The 17,355-nt window shown below is 46.2% G+C and overlaps 1 protein-coding gene across 2 annotated transcripts in view; it reads right to left on the reverse strand.

Moving 5' to 3' along the window:
* Positions 1–14,152, reverse strand: part of NEBL (nebulette) — a 339,555-nt gene extending 325,403 nt beyond the window's left edge. The window contains exons 1-2 of one of the 2 annotated variants that reach the window (XM_067702907.1): positions 13,942–14,152; positions 12,596–12,690 (exon numbers count right to left, since the gene is read on the reverse strand). In XM_067702907.1, the coding sequence (XP_067559008.1) occupies positions 12,596–12,690; positions 13,942–14,010 (164 nt within the window). In that variant the 5' untranslated portion in view covers positions 14,011–14,152. The remainder of the gene's footprint in view (positions 1–12,595; positions 12,691–13,941) is intronic. The other variant, XM_067702909.1, reaches the window with a different exon arrangement.
* Positions 14,153–17,355: the final 3,203 nt, after the last annotated feature.

Genomic DNA, 17,355 nt, shown 5'->3' on the forward strand with positions numbered 1-17,355 from the left:
ATTAATTAATTTTTTAAAAAAGAAAATCGGAAAACTACGTCAGTGACAACAGAGAAGACTTCAGCGTAGTGAGAGAGAGCGCACGCTCGCTCTGGCACGGGGGATGGGGAAGGTAGGAGGAGGAAGCACAGATCCTGCTGAGTTGGTTCTGAAGTTCTGGAAATCTGGGAGAAAAGACAGGATTGAAGGAAGTCACTAAAGAAAATTAAATTCTTCCGGAAGAGAATGTAAAGACTTTTCATTTCTCAGGGATTAATGCATTAATCCCTGATTACATTTGTTTCAGGAAATAAATAAATCATACTTATTTCTGGAAAAAAAATATATGGATAGGCAAGTGAATGGCGACATGGCCTGATGTCTAAAACACAGGCGTTTGTCCTGAGACTTTGGAAAACACAGTTGTAACAAAGTGATTTTACCTACGCCCTCCGTAGACAACATTGCTCTTGTCATCTTTTGTTTGGCTGCATGTCAGTGACCCATAATCTAGCTATAAATGTCAATATTTCACTTATCAGAGGAAGTGGTAGCTATCGTTCATGCGTATTGTCAGCCCAAGCATGGCCAGCTCCACTGGGATCACCAGTGGAGGAACAGAAAGAAAGTCTGTTCCTTCCTGTTGAGTCTGCTCTCTCAGTGAGGGATGCCTGAGGCTGAGCTGTACAGCTCGGCCAGCCACAGGTGCTCGCTGCACCCCCAAGAGAGCTGCTGGGCAGTGGGCTCTATGGGGGGACACTCACCAAGCACATGGTAGGTGCCAAGGTGTACAAAGGTGATTGGGACCGTTCCTGCCCTCAAGAATGTAATCCGCTGATAGGGGAGACTTGCTTATTTAAACAAAAAGCAATCTAGAGAGTTACATCAAGGATCCTTCCATAAATAGGTCCTCCCACCTACCTCCTGTGTGCAGGCTGTCAACCATTTATATGTCTCATCCAACTTCTACTGATTGACAACATAGACATGGTGGGTTTAGATGGTCATTCCTGTCATAATGGGATAGGAAGGTTCACGATATGAAAGGGAGGCGCTGTCTCGACGATGCAAACAAGACATCTGAAGAGGATGGTGAGAAGCAAACCTGTTGTATAATCATGAATTTGACTAGCTTTAGTCCCCGGTTCCTGCAACATACTCTAAATAGTTGGAATTTCCCTAGTAACTGGAAATATCTTTGATATTCATGAGCCCCAGGGTCCATAACTGAGTTGTGCTAACAAGATGCTCAGGGTGGGGCTGGCCACTCCAGAAATCATGGGTTTAGAGGGTTGGAGCTTCGAGTCCGGCGAGGCAAGTGGACCTCCTCGAGGGAGGGGAGAGGGGATGGAGTCTGAATAATCTCAGAGTCATCACACCTGCACAACGAAACCCCACTAAAAACTCTGGACACCAAAGCTCCAGATTTGGCGGAGGTTCCTGGTTTGTGACTGCGTGGACGTGCTGGGAGGGAGAGACACAGACCCCTCCTGATTCCACAGGGTGAGGGCAGGGAAGCTCCATGTCCAGGACCCTCCCAGACCTGGTCCTACGTGTCTCCTCACTTGACTGGTCCTGCCTTATGTCCTGTATGATAAAACAATAATCTTAAGTATAGGACTTTCCTGAGTTCTGTGAGCCGTTCTAGGAAACTGTCAAATCTGAAGGGGTTGTGGGACCCCCTCCCCAAATCTGTAGCTAGTTGGTCAGAAGTGTGGTTGTCCTGGGGACACCTGAACTTGCAGCGGTATCTGAAACAAGGGCTGTTTTGTTGGGGACTGCACCCTTCACTCATGGTGTGGTTAGTGTCAGAACTGCACTGCAGCACTGCAACCCCCATTCTCAATTCCTGAAACACAAGCCAGAAATGATCCCTTTAGAAGCAAAGCTCAGCTGACTTGACTTCCCCACCCTCAACCTAGCTCCAACCTCAGGCTAAGAAGAACTTCCATGGTCCAATCTCAGCAGGAAACCGCCTTGAATGGGAAGACAAACACAGTTCTAGTACAAGGCAGGTTTTTTGATTAAGTGATACAAATGAAATATAAAAACTACAATGGGCGCACAGAGAAAGAGTCCAGTAATTGACTGAGAGATTCAGAACGGCTTCACAAAGGTTGTCATGGCTGTGTGCCTTAAAGATGAAAGCAATTTTAAAACAAAGGAGGATAGGATGGCTTAAGAACAGTGTAAGGAAAGAGTGAAGTCACTGTGTCAAGTTTAACAACAATGAATATCCTATCTAACTTTTATTACCTCCTTACTGTGGCTAAAGTTATTATTTTGACATTCCAATGAATCCTTAATCCTATGAGGCAGAGTCTATTATGATACCCATTTTACAGGTGAGGCTACTGAGACTTCGGTTAGGAAACCTGATGAAGGCATCAGAGCTGGCAGTCCAGTGTGGCTGGAGAGGGTGAAAGGAAGTGGATAAAGTATGAAAAGCCCTGAGTATCTATCAGAAACCCAATTTTTTTCTTCTGTAGGCAGTGGGGAGCCATCAGAGGTGTGTGCATAAGGGAATAATATGACCAGAACTGTGGTTTCAAAAGACAAACTGCAGTGGCAGGAAAATCATTCACAAAGACAAAGACTAGAAGAGGGAGACCAGGTAGGGGATGATGGTCAGATCACTGGGCAAACAGGATGACAGCCAGAAGCAGGGTGAGGACAGAGGGAATGAACACGTGGGGATGGGGAAGGAGGACAAGGACGTCTAGAAGATGACAGAGATACACAGGGCTCTGGATGGATGGTCGGAAGAGCAGCCAGGAGGAGATGGGACAGGCATCCAAACAGACCACCAAAAATACATCTGGGGACCTCACTGGTGGTCCAGTGATAAAGAATCCACCTTCCAATGCAGGGGACACGGGTTCGATCCCTGGTCGGGGAACTAAGATCCCACATGCCGCTGGGCAACTAAGCCCGAGTGCCACAACTACCGAGCTTACCCACCTCAACTAGAGCCCGCATGCCGCGAACTACAGAGCCCACGCGCCCTGGAGCCCGTGTGCCACACCTAGAGAGAGAAAACCCGCACGCCACAACGAGAGAGAATTCTGCACGCTGCAATGACGAGCCCACAATGCAATGAAAGATCCCACATGCTGCAACTAAGACCCGATGCAGCCAAAAAAATAAAGAAAATAAATGAATACACATACATCTGTTTATATGTCTTTCTGTACTGATGTGTGCGTTTACTGCACCGTTCCTTTTTTTTTTAACACCTTTATTAGAGTATAATTGCTTTACAATGGTGTGTTAGTTTCTGCTTTACAACAAAGTGAATCAGCTATACATAAACATATATCCCCATTATCTCCTCCCTCTTGCGTCTCCCTCCCACCCTCCCTATCCCACCCCTCTAGGTGGTCACAAAGCACTGAGCTGAGCTCCCTGTGCTATGCAGCTGCTTCCCACTAGCTATTTTATATTTGGTAGTGTATATAAGTCCATGCCACTCTCACTTTGTCCCAGCTTCCCCTTCCCCCTCCCCGTATCCTCAAGTCCATTCTCTACGTCTGCGTCTTTATTCCTGTCCTGCCCCAGGTTCTTCAGAACCTTTCTTTTTTTTTTAGATTCCATATATATGTGCTAGCATATAGTATTTATTTTTCTCTTTCTGACTTACTTCACTCTATGTGACAGCCTCTAGGTCCATCCACTTCACTACAAATAACTCAGCTTCATTTCTTTCTATTGGCTGAGTAATATTCCATTGTATACATGTCCTGCACTATTCTTGATGCTCCCGTGCGCTGCCTGAATTTGGTGGAGTTCACACTCTTGATGCAACAACAGATAATGAAGTCAGATTTCAAGGCGGAATTCAATGTTGGCGGGCAACCATTGAACTCCACATCTCACATCTCTGGCCCTAGGCTGCACACAGCCATTCCACGCCTCCGTGCTCTCTGTGTGGTTGACCGGCGCCTGCTCTGGACTGATAACGAGCATCAGAGGAGCCCATCAAGGATTTCTGTCTAAATGACTTTTTAGACTGCCGAGCTGAAGCAGAAGTATACCAGGCCACCGGTCTACAAATAGGTCTGAGGTTATTCAAAAGTACACACATCGAACTAAGTTTTCTTCTAGTTCCTCCTAGGATTTGACGGGAATGAGTCGACAGAGTGTAGAAAAGTAAACAGAAGCTGAACACAAACGTGACCCCCTCAAGGACTCCACTGAGAAAAACACACAGCTGACCACAGATAAAATTAATGCCGGGCTTCCAGTGCTGGAATAAACAATCCTTGCCATTCAAACCTGGTCCTTCCCACAATTTCCTGTTTTCTGTTTCTGTCCGTGCCCTACGTCTAGGTTTGACGAGAGAGGCTGTGGAACCGTTTGATTCATTAGCAGAACTTTAGAATCAATAATCATCCTTCTACCAAGTCCTCAAAATGTTCTGGGCACTTAGCTCATAAATATTATTCTAGCTCCCACTTCCCACACTGCAAAAAGCCTAGCTCTTCCTAACAATGCTGACTAGAGGAGAACGAAACAGAAAGGAAAAGAAAAGAAATTCGACTTCCCGTTCCTCTGGAGACGGAGCTTTGAGGGGGTCCTGAAGCTCTGGAGGACAAGGGTGTCGTGTGTGGGTATGTCTGCTTCTCTCTCACTCCTGACATTCCCAGGAACCACTCATCCTTTAAAGCACGCATCTGAAAACGTTTAAAGAAGACATACCAAAATGCACTCTTACACACGCCCCTGACACATAATCAATACCCTTTTAAGCACACACATCTGTATCTTGCATTAACCTTGCATCTCACCATAATTTAGGAGATATTGCTGTGCTTCATCTCCAAATGTTTTCTAATCTGACATCACTCTGTAACAGACAGATCATCATAAAGAGACGGAAACATTTTCAAATGTGGCAGAACTCAGGACATGATTTGTAAATACGGTCTTCTACAATTTCAAAGGATACTAAAATTCATTCGATGTCATCAATGGTTCAATTCGGTAGCTGAGAATCAGATCATTTTGCATATACACTGGAATCTTTTTATTTGGTTCAAATAAAGTGTCTCCTTCCCTCACTTTCAATCATCCAGTTTCAAAAAAACAAAAAACAACTGTCATCCTCCCACATCACATCTGTGTGCAAAAGGTCTAATTTTTTCTAGGCAGTACGTAAACCAAGAAGTCAGATAAGGCAGATTATAACTGACGCAAACTAGAAACCCTATGTATCACAATATCATCCCATAGAAACGGTTGCCTGTAACATTTTCTCCTCTCTTTAAGGGGGAGATATGAGACAACAGCTTTCAATTTATTATAAATAAGGGAGGGGACTAACATCTGGGTACTAATAGGTGTCATTTGATGTGCTGGGGCTTACTAATATTTCCCCCTTTTCATTTCTATAAAGTTCCTCTTAGGTAGAAATTATCCCATTTTACAGATTACAATTAAACTCAAAAGAAGCTAAACGAGCATCCATAAAGAATCTTTTACAAAGGCATCATATTTTGAAACCAAGCCTGTAAGCAGTGAAAGGAAATTCCACCACGTTCACTTTGTTTGTATTTATTTATTTATTTATTGGCTGTGTTGGGTCTTTGTTGCTGCACACAGGCTTTCTCTAGTTGCGGCGAGCGGGGGCTACTCTTCGTTGCAGCGCGCAGGCTTCTCGTTGTGGTGGCTTCTCTTGTTGTGGAGCACAGGTTCTAGGCGTGCGGGCTTCAGTAGCTGTGGCACACAGGCTCAGCAGTTGTGGTTCGCGGGCTCTAGAGCGCAGGCTCAGTAGTTGTGGCACACGGGCTTAGTTGCTCCACGGCATGTGGGATCTTCCCGGACCAGGGCTCAAACCCGTGTCTCCTGCATTTGCAAGCGGATTCTTAAACACTGCACCACCAGGGAAGCCCACCACATTCACTCTGGATTGGCAAAGGTGAGCCTCCTTTGGTGGGAAGACTTTACCCCTTGGTATTCAGACCTGGTGAAGCTCGGCCCCCAGACCACCATTCAGGTTCCGCAAGGCCTATTCTCAAGCCAGCTCCTCTAGATGCCCAGCCTCAGAAGGAACTCAGCTGGACCACATCCTGAACTGGGGGGGCGGGGAGGGGAGGCAGGGACCACACTCTGAGCTGCAGCATAACCATCACATTCCCTGACATGGCTAATCTCTATTGAGCGCTGACTGCCAGGCTCTGCCGAGACGGGGTGAGCAAGACAGATGCCCTCAGAGCCACCCTACACTGGAAGAGGGTGCAGACAGGTAGGCTCGTTGTTCCTTCATAGGATAGTGAGGGCTCTGAGGGCTGAGCTGAGTCCTGAGGGACGACTGGCGTGGGTTAGGGTGTGGCTGGCACAAACAGAGAGAGTGAAAGCAGTGGCTGTCTGAATTCATGGACTTTCAGCATAGCGTTGTACACGCTGGCAGCTTCCAATGCTCTGTGATGTGTGGGGAGTTAAGAATACGGAACTGGGGCTTCCCTGGTGGCGCAGTGGTTGAGGGTCCGCCTGCCGATGCAGGGTACGTGGGTTCGTGCCCCGGTCTGGGGGGATCCCACGTGCCGCGGAGCGGCTGGGCCCGTGAGCCATGGCCGCTGAGCCTGCGCATCCGGAGCCTGTGCTCCGCAGCGGGAGAGGCCGCAACAGTGAGAGGCCCGCGTACAGCAAAAAAAAAAAAAAAAAAAAAAAAAAAGAATACGGAACTGGGGCTTCCCTGGTGGCACAGTGGTTGAGAGTCCGCCTGCCGATGCAGGGGACACGGGTTCGTGCCCCGGTCCGGGAGGATTCCACATGCCGCGGAGCGGCTGGGCCTGTGAGCCGTGCCCGCTGAGCCTGCGCGTCCGGAGCCTGTGCTCTGCAACGGGAGAGGCCACAACAGTGACAGGCCTGCGTACCGCAAAAAAAAAAAAAAAAAAGAATACGGAACAAAGCTAGTGTTTCTCAAACTTTTTTTGACCATATCTTCCAGCAAAAATATGTTTTACATCATGATGCAGTACACACATTACACATATAACTAGGAAAAGAACATTTGCCAAAACAATACTCTTCCCACTACTCAAACCCATTCTGATATTGTCTCTCTTCTTTCTGTCTCTCTTTTTCTTTAAGTTCTAGATACAACCCTCGAATGGGTGGCAACCCATAGTGTGAAAAATACTGGTATAAACCTTTTAATAGGCATGACTGTCATTTCTTTGATATATAGTTGACCCTTGAACAACATGGGTTTGAACTGTGATGCACGGATTTTTTTCAATAAATACTACAGTACAACCCGATGCCTGGCTGCTTGAATCCGAGGATGCGGAACCACAGATGCGAGTGGGCCGACCGTGGACTTGAGCAGCCTCGGATTTTGGTACCCGAGGGACGGTCCTGAAACCAATCATTCCTGGATACTGAGGAACTTCTTCTTCTGCCTTCTACCCTCCTTTTCTTCCTTCACTCCTCAAAAAAGTACCGCCAAAGAAATAAGAACACTACAGTTTCCTAAAGATCTGTTATGTGCCAGAAACTGGGCTGGAACCTTGACATGCCCTGTCTCATTCATCCTCACACGGCCCTGCGGGTTAAGCATTACTATTCCCATTTTACAGATGAAAAAGCCAAAGCTCAGTGATCAAGAGACTCGTTCAGTAGACCGTGACGGAGCCAGGATTCGAATCCAGTTCTGTCTTGCTTCAAATCTCCAATCACCCTACTGTGCCTTTCATGAAAAGTTCTTAAGCAATTAAAGCTAACGTAATAGCAAGAATTTCCTAAGTCTCCTTGAGATAACTCAAGTCCTTGGAGTGTTACGGAACCAGGTTTGGGAGGCCTCAGCAGAGATAAGGGAAATATGAGGTGGAAAATATCTCGGGTTTAAATTTAATTTCCTTCCATGTCCTCTGAGTACCCCTTAGTAAAGGCACTTGTGGCGAGTCACCAACAGAGAAATGGTAAGTGAGAGCTACTGGGGGGCTGGCCTAGACAATCCCCCTCAAGGCAGGCAGGCTGAACAGAGCTGCCCGTTCTGAGTGGCTCATACCAGGAGCACCTTGCCCGGCATCTTCCAGGCTGTAGACAGTCCATACATATTTACAAAACGGAACGCTCACACAGGCAGAGCGAAACTAAACACGGAGCATGGCTCCTGCTGGTTTATTTTTAAATTGATCCAAAATTACGTTAAGCGAAACTATCTGTTGAGAAGGAAGTGTCTTTGGAAGGATTACTAAACGTATTTACAGCACAGACACTTGTGTTCTTTCAGCCCCCTAACTGAAGATACATTTGACACAGATACAAGGGATATTTAACGTGAGCAGCTCAGGACAAATGTTCAGCCCCCCCAAAAAAATCTCTGCAAAAGTGACGATTTGGGGAAATTACTGGCAAGGCTCCGCGAAGCGACTGCATCATAAACTGATCCTTCCCCTGACTTAAAATAACGTGATGTTTGGCGACAGTACGTTAACTGGCCAGTCATTGGCACTGCTATTTCTAAGTGATGATACTGCTCAGAATACTTTAAGAACTGATGTATTTTCTACAAACACATAATAAATGCAACTGTGACACCTACAATAAGTTAAATTATTTATCTGACAAATGGCCTTTAGGGTTTATATTCTTTGTGGGGCTTGCTGAGTAGCAATACATTTATCGTTTAACTTGGCATACCAACTCACATACAAATATATGAGCCGTTTTTTGTCTAATCAGCTAGTGTTATTTTCCCAGCACCTCTTAGCAATAAAAATATTGCCAAGTCCTCTTTTCTTTGCAAGTTCCACGATGGGAAAAAAATCCTGAACGTGCAAAAGAATCCACTGCCTGCTGATGAAACGTAAAGGCTTATGAAAACATGGCATGTCCTCAAGCAGATCAGTTTGTTTTTAAATGTTTTAGTAGGGTACACTGATGCATTAGGAACTAAATGTGTATTATACCTAATCTTACATCTAGCGTGTACTATATACCTTGATCATTCTATCAAAAGATCAAAATTTAAATATTAGGTAAATTATATTTTATACATGTTCTCCTTTGCATGAAGTCAAACAGGAAACTTGTTTCTTCTCTAAACACACAAGAATATAAACAAGCAACATATTTAGACCGAAGAAAATACTCACTACTTCATTCCATTAAAAAAAAGTGCCCCTGGGTATCAATTAAAATAAAAAGCTTTTATGCTTTCTTAAAACAATCCTAGATGTCTGCTTGTGCTTTCAGATATTTTCACCATATTTTAATATTTATTTTAAAGTTTCTTAAGTTAATTACATGTTATTTTTACAAGAAATGCTACTTAAATACTCTTCCTGAAAGCTCTAAGAGGTTATGTAAAACAACAGAAATGACAGCAGAAATTAAAGAACTGATATTGAATCTCCAATAATCAGAAGTTGCCATTTTCGTAATAACTGAATGTAAAGTATGAACCTTAATTGGATCCTGGATTTTTTTTTAAAAAAGCTATAAAAGACATCCTTAGGACAATGAGGAGACGTGAATATGGACCAGATTTTAGAAGTTATTGTGAAATTTTTGTTAACTTTCTGAAGTGTGATATTGGCTCTGTGATTCTTTAAAAAAAATACCCTTATTCTTAGTACGTGCATAAGGTCCTTTTTAAGAATGAAATATCTTGATGCCTGAAACTAACAAATGGTCCAAAAATAATAAATATATCTGTACATATACTAGATAAAAACATGAAGCAAATACTGCAAAATGTTAATAAGAGTTACATCTCAGTGGAGGATATACAGACGTTCATTGCATTATTCTTTTAACCATTTAGTATATGAAAATTTTCATAATAAAAAGTTGCAGTGGGGGAAGAATAGTCGTTTTCATTTAATAAGCATGTATGTGTATTCACTCCTGAGCCAAACTAGGGGCAGATAAAATATTACCTTATATGGACACAGAATGTTTCATTTTTCAGTCGCAGTATACTTCAGAGAATCAATTTTCCACCACTGGCCCAGAGAAATTATGGCAGCCCTTCTGGCCAAGATCACAGGGAACAGCTGATTGACACACACCACCTGATTTAGAGCAGAGGCATCAGGATCCCCAAAGGGTAATCCACGCTGACCAGTGAATTTACATGCCAGCCTGTGCCCTTGGAAAACTAAGGGTGGAGAATAGGGGCCTTCCAGCATGGAACCTTTACAGCAGACAGAACCTGCAACTTTGCTAGGCTCGTTTTCTGGGAGACAGCGTATCAAGCTGTGACATGAACGTAAAGCTAAATCAAACATTTAAACCATCGATTCTACCCATTCACCCACTAAAGATGGATTTCTGTCTTACCTTGTCTCTCTGCTCCATAAAGTGGACTACCAGGTTCAACATTCAGCAAAAAAAATCTGAGATGCTACTCCCAAAACTCTACTTAAACCTAATAACAAAGCACTAGAATTATATAAGAAATTTTAGAGAGAAAACCTGTAAGCATTCCCTTTAGATATAACGAAAGTATTAAAAAATAAGACTCAGACCTATGAAACAACATAGCAGGATGTTTCTCAACTACAAACAGAGGTTTTTTTGTTTTGGGGTCCAAATCTCAACAGTTCTGGGCACTAGTTCACTATGAAGTCAGAGGGCCAACCAGCCGTCCATGACTTGCTGCAGAATCTGATATTCTTTTTTAACTGGAGTGAACTGAAACTCAGCAGTAAGCATTGAACTTTCAAGTGGCCTGATGCAATCAAAGACTCCACTTCAGTTACACTTCTTTTTTCTGTCCTTTTATTTTTATCATCTCTTTTTCTCCCTCATTCAATGCTTTATCTATATATGTGTGTCTTGTGTGTGTGTATATATATACATATATGTTTATGCGTGTGTGTATATATACATACACATAAACACATTATGCATACATATACACATATACATATATATTTGTTGCTGTCTTCTCCTTTTCTTTTTCCTGTCTTTCCTCTTCCTGTCTTTCCTCTTCCCCTCCCAATTCCTCCAGAACCACCCAAAGGCATTGGTAAAACCCAGTTAAACTTCAGGCTGTGAAGCTATAAAGAATCCTGATGTGGCCCATGAAGCCTGATGGAATCAGGCCACAGGCTAGAAGAGTTACGGGAAGAATGGTTCACTTTCCTGTAACCGAAGAACAACCATCCTGTTTATGGGTTGTCAGGGCCCTTTCCCTTCTAGGGACAGCTACCTACCTTTGATCTTTAACCAGCTCACTACACCTCTCTTTAAGAGAAGCAGACGACCACGACACTGGGATCTCACTTATTGCTTCATGTTATTCTAGTAAGAGGCATGATACAGGAGAGCTGAAAACATCAATGGTTTGGGGCTACCTGTGGACTTCACTTATCCAAATCATGAATTCTGTTCAATGCCACCATTTTCTGATTTCTTGAAAAGTTTCTGGTGTATCTGTAAGCACTAAGCTAGGACCGAAGGAAATACAAAGAGATTTTTTTTTTTTTTAGGTTATTCATCAGAGAGGTATGAGCGCATTACATTCGTTTACCAAAAATTCACCGTCTATGAAAACTCACTCCCATGAGTGAAGCATGAATTAACCATGGGCCCTCCATCTCCAGGAGACCTGAATAAACCTGTTTCCAAAACTCCAGGGAGAATGAATCTCTGGCAATGCTCCAGCCAGAAGGAGAGGGATCCTCTGCCTCCTCCAGGCTGGAGAAGCCCCCACAAGGGAACCAGGAAGAAGGCGGCTCAGCAGTCAGTGCCAAGAGCCCACCGCTGAAAATAATCTGGGTGGAGGGATGCTCAAAGAGTGGAGAAACACATGCCGAGGGCGGCAAGGTAGCCATTTGGAAGCACCGAACAATGTTTACAGTTTGCAGGCTCTAGGAGTGATCTGAGCCCCTTACCGAGGCTTATCCTCTCAATGCCTCAATTTCTTCATCTGACAAATGGGGAAAATAATAGTACTCCTCAAAGTCCCAGGGTCTGTAATGATTAAATGAGTCAGTAATGCATACAGTGCTTAGAATAGGGCCTGGCACATGGTAAGCACCGCATAAATGCTACCTAATCGCTAGTATTATAGGCTGGAAGCATGCCAATGGAAAAGCCTACTGAAGAAAACTTACCTTCTTTAATCCCCACCAAGAGATCTACTACTAACCAGCTGGAAGTACCCAGGTCTCAATTCTTTGATTCCCTTTATTAAGCTCCAGCAGCTCTGGAGTGGTCTCAGCTAAAGCCAAAGGAGCGAGACTCCTTTCTCTAAGCAACGAGGTTCGGGCAGAAAATGCAGTATGGCAACATATGATAAAAATGGAAACTGACATATGAATAAAATGCCAATCTATCTGACATGCATTTCAGAGCCCAGGTGTTCTCAGTGTGTAAGTTCTGCAGCTTCTAACAAATGTCCCTAAGTCTGCAACACTGTGAACCTCAAGAACCAACCTTCTGGTTGAAGACACACACAAATCACCCTGCACGTTAGAAAGACATAAATGCAATGAACTTCAACAAACTACATGGCCCCAAAGTATGGGGCATAAACAGGTAATTGGCCACTGCCACACCTGGGTGACACAGCAAGTCAATTCTTCAGAACAGGCAAATCCACTCACTTCCATATTCTGCTGCTGTGCCACACCTGGCACACTATGTTGACAATACTTACGCATTACAATAGGGCTTCTTTTCATAGCCTTTGTAGTTGTTCATGTTCAGAGCCATCTTGCAGACTTCACAATGGAAACATCCTTTATGCCAATACTGAAAAAATAAATATTTAAAATTATAGTACAATGCCAGTTCTTTCCAGGATGGGTACAGAAAGAAGACATTTTTTTTTAGTGCATCACAAGTCCCCGTATCTGAAAATACTACAACAAAATGACTGTAGGTACCAGTGGATGTTTGCTGACTTTCAGTTAAGTAAACAAAGAAGACAGGTATTAAAACGGAGTTTTAAATGACTCTCCACCATAACGTACAGACTCAGATGAAAGAAATGTCGCGGGCTCTACCCGTATTACACTTCTATGAGCAGCCAAAGAGGAATTCTGCGCTTGGTTAATGGAGAAATGGAGCCTGTGAAGTGGCCTCAAAAGGAAACCGAATCCAGTTCAAAGTGCCTAAACAACACTGTTTGTAACATCTCGATAAACATGTGCTCACCGGAAGTCAGGCAACCCGAGGTGGCCGGAGGCGCACTATGTTAAGTACCCCCGGACCCCCCATCCCTGTCCAGCTTCCACTAAATTGCGGGAAAGGCGGACTCTGTCTGGGATGGCTATAGGGATTACGGCGTGCTCTTATGAGGCATTTGTATGACCACACGCAAATTTCACAGCGACCGCCTCCGGCTGGGTTCAACTGTCAGTCGCTCAGGCTAGCGCCAGGGTCTGTCTCCCAGGCTGCTCAACTCCATCCACGCCCGGGAAGGGCAGGGAAGCAGGGCTGCAGGGGCCGGTCTAGAGCCACTTCCTCTGGAATTCCCCAAGCGGGTGGATTAGCCCCCAGTGGGTCTGGCTCGCCGCGCTCAGCCCGGGCTCTGCGGCGGGGCTTATTCTTAGCAATGCGGCAACGGCCGCCCCACGACATGTTAATTACTATCCGCCTCTCCACCTCGCCGCCCTCACGCGAGGCGCTGGGGCGGGGGTGAGGTGGCGATCCGGGCGGATCCCTGAGGTGGGCGTGCGGGGCAGTGAGGGGTCACAGCGGAGGTGGGAGGCGAGCGGTTGGCCGAACTGCCCCTGGGGGCCCAGCCCGGGCCGCGCACCTCCAGGCGCCCTCCGCAGCCGCTCTGCCGCCGCCCGCACCCCGACAAAAGCCTCTCCCGGTTCCAACATCACGATCGCCAAGCGTGCTCGCTGGCCCTCCTGCGGGCGTCTTGCTTCGCGTGCCCTCACCCGGGGCCAAGACACACAGACGCGCACAGACACGCACAGACCCACTCTTCTCTTTCCATCCCAGATGCCAAAACTTCTCCGAGCAGGTGCAGCCCGGCGCCTCCTCGCTCACCTTATCCAGGCAGTTGACTTTCTCCGTGGGATACACGACTTTCCCGCAGCGGGCGCACTGGGGGTTCATTGTCGCGGTTCCCGGGGGCGGCGGCTGGGCGGAAGCAACGACGGCTGGGGGCTCCGAGGAGCCGCTGTGACATCCCCCGGCGAGCCCCGCACCGCCTCCGGGCAGGCGGGAGGGCGGCGCGGGCCGGGCGCCGGGGTCTGGCGTCGGCGCGGGGCCCGGGGCGAGCGGGCCGCGCGGCGCGCGGGGAGGCGGCGGGGGCGCGGGTGGGTTCGCGGCGGGGCCTGGCGCCGGGGGACGGCGGCGCTCTCGGGCTCGGCTCCGGCTCGGGCTCCGCGCCGCTCTCTCTGCGTCGCTCGCGCTCCAGGTACCGGTGACTCACACAGGCACTCGCTCCCGCCCCTCGCGCTCACTCGCTCCCCCGCCTCGCCGCCGCGGCGCAGGCCAAACCCACCGGCGCGCCCCGACCGAAGTGACAGGGAACGAGCACGTTGGGCCCCGGGGAGGGCGGGCGAAGCGGGGGAAGGGGGAGGGCAGACACAAGGAAAGCTCCGCAGACCGCGCGGGCTGCGACCCGGAGGCCTGGAAGCTAGCCTCGCGCCGCTGCCGCAGCGGGGGCGGCCAGGTGGGCGGCGGCGGCGGAGGGAGGGAGCGGTGGGGGTGAGAGGACGCGGGGCTGGAAGGGCTCAAACCCGCGCCCTCACTGCCGCCCTTCCTCCTGTCTCCTGCGCCGGCCGGTGCAGCCCCCCTCCCAGGCAGACTGACATTCCCGGTACCAAAAGGTCGCGCGGGGAGCGCGGGGCGGGGGTGCGCCCGCCCTCCTCCTCCCGGACCCCGGGTCGCAGGCAGCGGCGCACCAACGCCTGCGCAGCGCCCCGTCCCCGGGCGGAGGCTGGTCCGGGCGCGCGCAGCGACGCGCTGGGGCCTGGGAACCTGGAGACACGCGGGGAACCCGGAGACTCACGTACCCGCGGCGCCCCGGGCTGTGCCGCGCCGCTCCCACGGGCCTCCTCCCAGAGAAAGCGTTCCCCGTGTGCCTGCGCGAAGTGCTCGGACCCTGGATGGGAAAAGACGTCTCTCACTGGCTCCTCACGACTGCACTTTTTGTATCTGTTCTTGGAGAACGACTGGTCATTTTAGGCCCGAATCAAGCCCTTCCTGATTAACTAAACGGTCATCATTGGTTTTGCTGTGTGTGTGTGTAAACACTGTAAATTTTTGCAATTAAACACCACAGGGTCTAGGAAAAGTTCTTCACCTCCATGAAGGGAAGCAATTACAAACTCATGGTCCTAACCGGAAGGGCCAGAAAATCAAGCTGAAGGCTGAGGGGAGGATACCAAACGGAGTAGGAATCGGTTTTTGGTTTTAATAAGGTTACTGGACTTGCTTTGTAAAAGCAGCAAAATGGAGCTACGCGGCCTGGGTTCAAAGCCCAGCGCTGCCCTTACTGTCATGTGACTTTGTGCACATGACATACTTCGTGCATAGCCTCTCTATGCCTCAATTTTCACATCTGCAAAATGGGGATAACATAGCGCTACAAAACAGCTGCTGCTCTCCTAGTGTGAGGATTATATGAGTCAGCAGTTCTGAAGTGTTTCAACCGGCCTGGCTCTTGGTAAACGCTGCGGAAGTGTCAGCGAGGATTATCATTGGCCGGTTGTAACAAATAAGCAAACACATTCCGTTGCTAGCACACAGATTAAGACTCAGTAATGCCACAGAGCACTACTGTAACAAATATGAGTCGTTTTTTTAAAAAATCATAGCTGCAGCCTTTCATGAAAAAAGAAAACTACTGATTTCTGAGCTCCTCAGGCAGGCTGCACTGATGAAATAACATTCATCATGAGGCTGTGCTGTTTGACTCTTCCAAAGAGATCATTTCTTAAAAGAGGTCCATCCACCAATGCAGCAGCCTTTGAACCACTCTTTGCCTGGCTCACAAGCCCACCACAAAAGCAAATAAAACAGTAATGTGCTGTCAGAGATGATCAGTTGTTTAAAAACACCCCAAGAGCTAATTAGAAATGCTTAAGACCGTGGGTGAAAGTGGAGGATTTTATGCTAAGTGAAACAAGCCAGGCAAATACTGCATGGTGTCACTTACACGTGGAATCTTAAAGGGAAAAAGTGGAACATAGAGTAAAAAGTGGTTGCCAGGGGCTGTGCAGTGAAATAGGGAGAGGTTGGTAAATGGGTACAGACATTCAGTTATAAGATGAATAAGGTCTGAGGATCTTATATATAACATGGTGGCTATAGTTAACATGGTGTTGTATACCTGAAATTTGCTAAGAGAGAACTTACATGTTCTCATTCAAAGAAAGGGAAAATATGAGCAGTGGTGGATGTGTTAACTCCATAGGGGGGTTCCTTTCACAATATATATGTACATCAAATCATTACATTGTACACTTTAAATAGCTTACAATTTTATTTGTCAATTATACCTCAGTAAAACTGGGGAAGGGGAAGAACCTACATTGAATATTTATTTAAATAAATAAATAAATAAATGGCTGAGGAAAAAGTATGTGATCACCTGGAAGACAGTAATTTTTTTTTAGCACTTAGATCTTCATAAGTGTAGATCATAAAAGATAGTCTAAAACTCCTATTGTCCTTTTTAAACGGTAAGCAAAAAGTTCTAAGGAGGCATGATGGTGATATGTGACATTTATAGCTGATTTATCAGATATTTTAACTAGGAATTATATAACTTCCTAGCCAACCAGCACCTATCACAATGCCCGACACATAGTACCTACTTATCAAATGTTTTTTGAAAGAAAGTATAAGACAAATGTATTAAAATTGGAATTAACTATGGTGTTTTATTCTCTCAAAAGTAAACAGTGAATACTCAAGTTATATTTTCCTCTTATCTATGTTTTTCTTGCTAATTTTATTTTCTGCATTAAGCCAGCTTCTAAGTTTCTTAGTGCCACTTTACTGATGTAAGAAGAGTTTTAATACCATCCGTCTTTAAAGGCTTCTTTATTTCAAAATTCAAAGAACTATAAACAGAGAATTGGCAGAAACCTGTCATCTGGTCCAGCCTTCCTCTTTCAAGCAGATGAATGATTTAATTATCCACTGGGGAGACCTTTTGCCCCTTTCATGTCTTTTTCACGTGATTAGTCAAGAAATCGGTCCTTATGGTTACTATACCCCGATATCTCTAATTAAATCCTTTTCTACTGGCTTGGACATCCACAGATATAAAGAAAAACTTACCATCATGACCCTTATGAAAACATTTATAATACTTAAAAAATTAAAATGTTTCTTTAGTTAAAATTCCAAAATCTATTTACTTTTACCTCTGAGACCTATTTACATAGAACCTATTGAAGTCCCTATAATTACCCTTATTATTTAAGCTACATAAAAGGAACTTCA

This window comes from Pseudorca crassidens, chromosome 1 (assembly GCF_039906515.1).
Source record: "Pseudorca crassidens isolate mPseCra1 chromosome 1, mPseCra1.hap1, whole genome shotgun sequence".
NCBI classification, from domain to species: domain Eukaryota; kingdom Metazoa; phylum Chordata; class Mammalia; order Artiodactyla; family Delphinidae; genus Pseudorca; species Pseudorca crassidens.